Raw genomic sequence first — 3,804 nt, forward strand, 5'->3', positions numbered from 1 at the left:
CGATGAGCGTGCCCTGGGCTGCCCACGCTGTAGGTGCCTGCAACAGCCCCGCGGCACACGAGAGGAGTCCTTCCTGAGCACACACACAGCTCAGGGACCAACACGGCAGCAAAAGACGTTGAAGTGCTCCAAAATCCTCCTCAACAACCTCTAAGGCTTCGGCTTTAAGAGGCGCTGCCTGCCCAACCCTCAGCCATGAGTGCCCTGTGCGGGGGCCTCCCTGCCAGGCACCGCTCCTCCACCCAGCCCGGCTCCTGCCCCTCTCTGTCCTCCACAGCCGGGCAACCCCAGGGCAGCGTGCTCCAACACACACCTGCTGCTGTCCCTGCCTGCTCACGCCCTGAACACCGTTAGCACGTTCCTTGCCTTCATTCTGCAAATCATCCTCTAAAAGCAGGATGGGTGGGAAGATGCACCGGGGAAACTGAAGCACTGTCACATACATACGTTAAATCCCAGAAGTCTCTCTGTGGCACACTTTATTTCATGGCAGTGTTTAACAACCCCTGATCTTGTCTTTCTTTTCCATCAGAACTGCTTTTCATACCAAAGCAGGACCCAAGCTCCTCAGCTGACACATCAGTCACCCAGGGATGAGCCGGCAGTGAGATGCTCCCAGTCACCAGGCACTGGCACTCTTTTTCCTAAGGGAATCCAGGAAAAGAGAGTATATTTTCCTTAAGAAAAAAAAATACCCCGCACACTCACTTCTCTCTGTTAAAGATGACAAAGTCTTGCTGGATAGCTTCAAGGCATTCTTGGAGATAGTCATTTTCCTGTTGAAGAAAAAAACAATACATGCATAAGCAGTCCCATCTGCATCTCATCGCTGCCTACAGCATCGCACAGAGCCTCCCAGCCACCAGAAACTTCAGATGATGGGGCCAGCACAGCTGCGTGACTGCCTCCAGGGCCTGCACCAGCGGCTCCTTCCACCTGCCCTGAGGGCTGCTTTCCATGCGACACAGACAGCACGCCACTTTCCAGGCACCCACAACTTTACCTGCACGTTCTGCTTTTGGGAGTGCTGCCTGCCTCCGGGAAGGAAAGCCAGCGCCAGGGAGAGACCGGCACAAAGAGCCTGAGCCCTGCACCCCAGGTCGGCCATGGGCACGCTGAGTGCCGGGCAGCTGGCCAGCGGCCGTGGGTCCTGGCAGGCAAAGTGCCCTTAACTCTGCTGGCAGCAAAACCTCGGAGAGGTTATTTGCAGATTTGCTTATTCTGTTGTTTTCCCTTCGTCGCTTCCCGACTTAGGCGTCGCCCTTCGACAGTAAGTCTCATCGATTGCAACATTAACTCCCACTGAAGAGGGAAGGGATCCTCTGCAGTTAATTGTAGCAGACAAGGAGACAGGCAAAATCCTGCCCAGTGTCCCTGCTGCTCTCAGCCAGGGGACAGCACCAACCTCACTGCAGGGAACGGCGTCTGTTCCCTCAGCCTGGGCTTACAAACCCCCAATCTCTGCAGCACCAAGCACCTGCTCTGCTGCGTTAGGAGATGGTTTTACTCCTAGGATGCATCTGCTCTGTAAAACACAGGTTCTTGTATTTATCTCCCCAGTGATATAAAAGCACCGCAACTCCCACAGTGAAAAGCAGAAACGAATGCATCTCATGTCCAGCTTAATTTCACCGGCAGCGCCTCTGAGAAAGGTGAAGCTCATATGGGTGTGGGTTTTCTTTTCAGTGTTTCTCTTGACCAGTGCACCCCAACCTCTGTTTCTCATTTAATTTTCCAAAGTGCAGATGACTGCAAAGGAGTTTTATCAAACTTACTGAGAGAAACATTTGGCTGTTGGGAAGACTCCACTAGGCAAACGTTCTCATCAAAACAACTCTGCAGTTGTGGCATCACTGCAGTAACGACTGCTCTACACCCCCAAACCCAGCAGCTCAGCTTTTTTTCCCCAGCTGGCCATTGCCCTGGGAAGCACTTACGGACTGCGAGCTGTCCTTGCTGTTATCCCTCGACTTGTTCTTCGCGAGCCTCTTCTTCTTCTTGTGCAAGGGCCTCGACTCCAGGATCATCTCCTCCAGCTCGAAGGTGGGGTCGCAGTGCAGGCGGCCCTTCTGTGGGACGAGCGACACGACGCCAGTCAGGCACGGCCGCAAATAACACTCAGACACCACCTTCCCATCGGGGAGCCTCCGCTGAACGCAGCGGTTCCTCCGACGGCGAGAAGCGGGACACACATCGCTCTACTCACGTTGGGGACGAAGCCCGGCTCCACCCGCTTCTCACAGACGTCACTCCAGACCACGCCGGACAGGTAGGCCGAGGCCTGAACGTCGGCCAGGCAGGAGAAGCGATGCTCGGGGTTCACCGTCAGCAGCTGGGGAGAGAAAAGCCTTCCCGTCACAGGAGGAAGAAAAGGATCCTGGCAGTGTCCTGGTTCGGCCTCGCGGCAGCCTTTCTGTCATGAGAAATACCTCACTCCATGCAGGAGAAAACTGTTAGAAAAACGTCCTGAAACCAGTCAGCCAAAAATCCGGTACCGCGTGCTCTCAGAGCAGCGCAGGTTTGCTCCTCCCGTGACATCTACAACGCACGACCCTTCTGCCACCCTGCACACGCCTCCCCACGCCAGGGATGGACCTTGCTCCCTCGGGAAGACTTTGATGCCTCCAGAGGCTCATCCTGTCACTTTTAACCTCCACATGTCCTATTTTCACACCACTTCTCCGAAACCAGGGGAATACTACCCAGCTTATCGCACACATGGACTACTAAGCGCAGAGAAAAGAAATCAAAACGATCTCTTGATCTGCTAAGACACCAGTGTGAGGACAGACCTGATTTTTGAAAGAATTCATCAGCATGTACCACCATCCACTCAGCTGACTCCAGTTAAAGCTCCCAGGACTGCTGGAGGTTTGTCCAGTGTGGAGGTACGTCCTCCATGGGATCTGGGTAAGGCTTTCAGAAAATCCCATGTCTGGTCTCCCCAGTGAAAGTCTTCACCGAGGCTGGGCTGACGCCACCTTTGCGGTGCATCCTCAGAGCCCCGCGGGATGCTTGAGGTGGGCGAGTGGTGTCCACCCTTGCCCCTTTCCAGGAGCCACCCTCCTGCCCATTTCGCTGCCACCAGCATCAGAGCTGCACCTCACCTCTGCACCAGTTCTTGCCATTTTTCCACCTCAATCCAAGCTCTGACCTCTGGCTGCCCAGCTCGGTTTTGGGCTTCCACAAACCGATGGACAACTCCAATAGGACCTCTACAAGATGCCCACCTAGGACTGTTTCCTTTAAAAAACCGCAACATAATTCTTGCCATGGTAATTATATGTGGTTACAACCTTTTTGCAGAAAATGAAACAAGCGCTGAGTGTTGTTCCGATGCCAAAGGTGACTGTGCAAGAAGCAGGCAGCAGTGACCACACTTGCAGCCCACCCAGGCACCAGGATGCTTGTGAGGGGCACAGGGGAAAAGACCCCTCCACCAGCAACTGCTGCCCAGGGAACTTCTCAGGCATTTTTTCACAGCATAAAAGTATCTCCACCCTTAAAACAAAAAGGGGAGAATTCCCAATTCCCAAGTAAGGCTGTGGAGACCACACCAGCCCAGCAGGAAGGAGAGCTGGGGCGTCAATGCCGGCGCGGTGCCAGAGCTGGTGTGTGTGCACGGGCGAGCAGGTGACACAGCGCCCGGCATCGCACCAGGGCACAGTCGGGGCACAGTCAGGGCACAGGGCTGGGCGCCCCAAGCACAAAAACCCCACACTTTGGGGGTGACGGGGGGCCCTTCAGGCGTAGGTGGCTGCTGGCGTTCTCCCGGTGAGCAGTTCCAGGCCCGGCTGCGGCAGC

At 55.2% G+C, this 3,804-nt stretch overlaps 1 protein-coding gene across 1 annotated transcript in view; it reads right to left on the minus strand.

Moving 5' to 3' along the window:
* Positions 1–704: 704 nt before the first annotated feature.
* STK32C (serine/threonine kinase 32C) overlaps positions 705–3,804 on the minus strand; it is a 17,338-nt gene continuing 14,238 nt past the window's right edge. The window contains exons 8-10 of the mRNA XM_009871874.1: positions 2,207–2,332; positions 1,938–2,069; positions 705–776 (exon numbers count right to left, since the gene is read on the minus strand). Of these exons, the coding sequence (XP_009870176.1) occupies positions 705–776; positions 1,938–2,069; positions 2,207–2,332 (330 nt within the window). The remainder of the gene's footprint in view (positions 777–1,937; positions 2,070–2,206; positions 2,333–3,804) is intronic.

The sequence above is a fragment of the Apaloderma vittatum genome, unplaced genomic scaffold (assembly GCF_000703405.1).
Source record: "Apaloderma vittatum isolate BGI_N311 unplaced genomic scaffold, ASM70340v1 scaffold32470, whole genome shotgun sequence".
NCBI lineage: Eukaryota > Metazoa > Chordata > Aves > Trogoniformes > Trogonidae > Apaloderma > Apaloderma vittatum.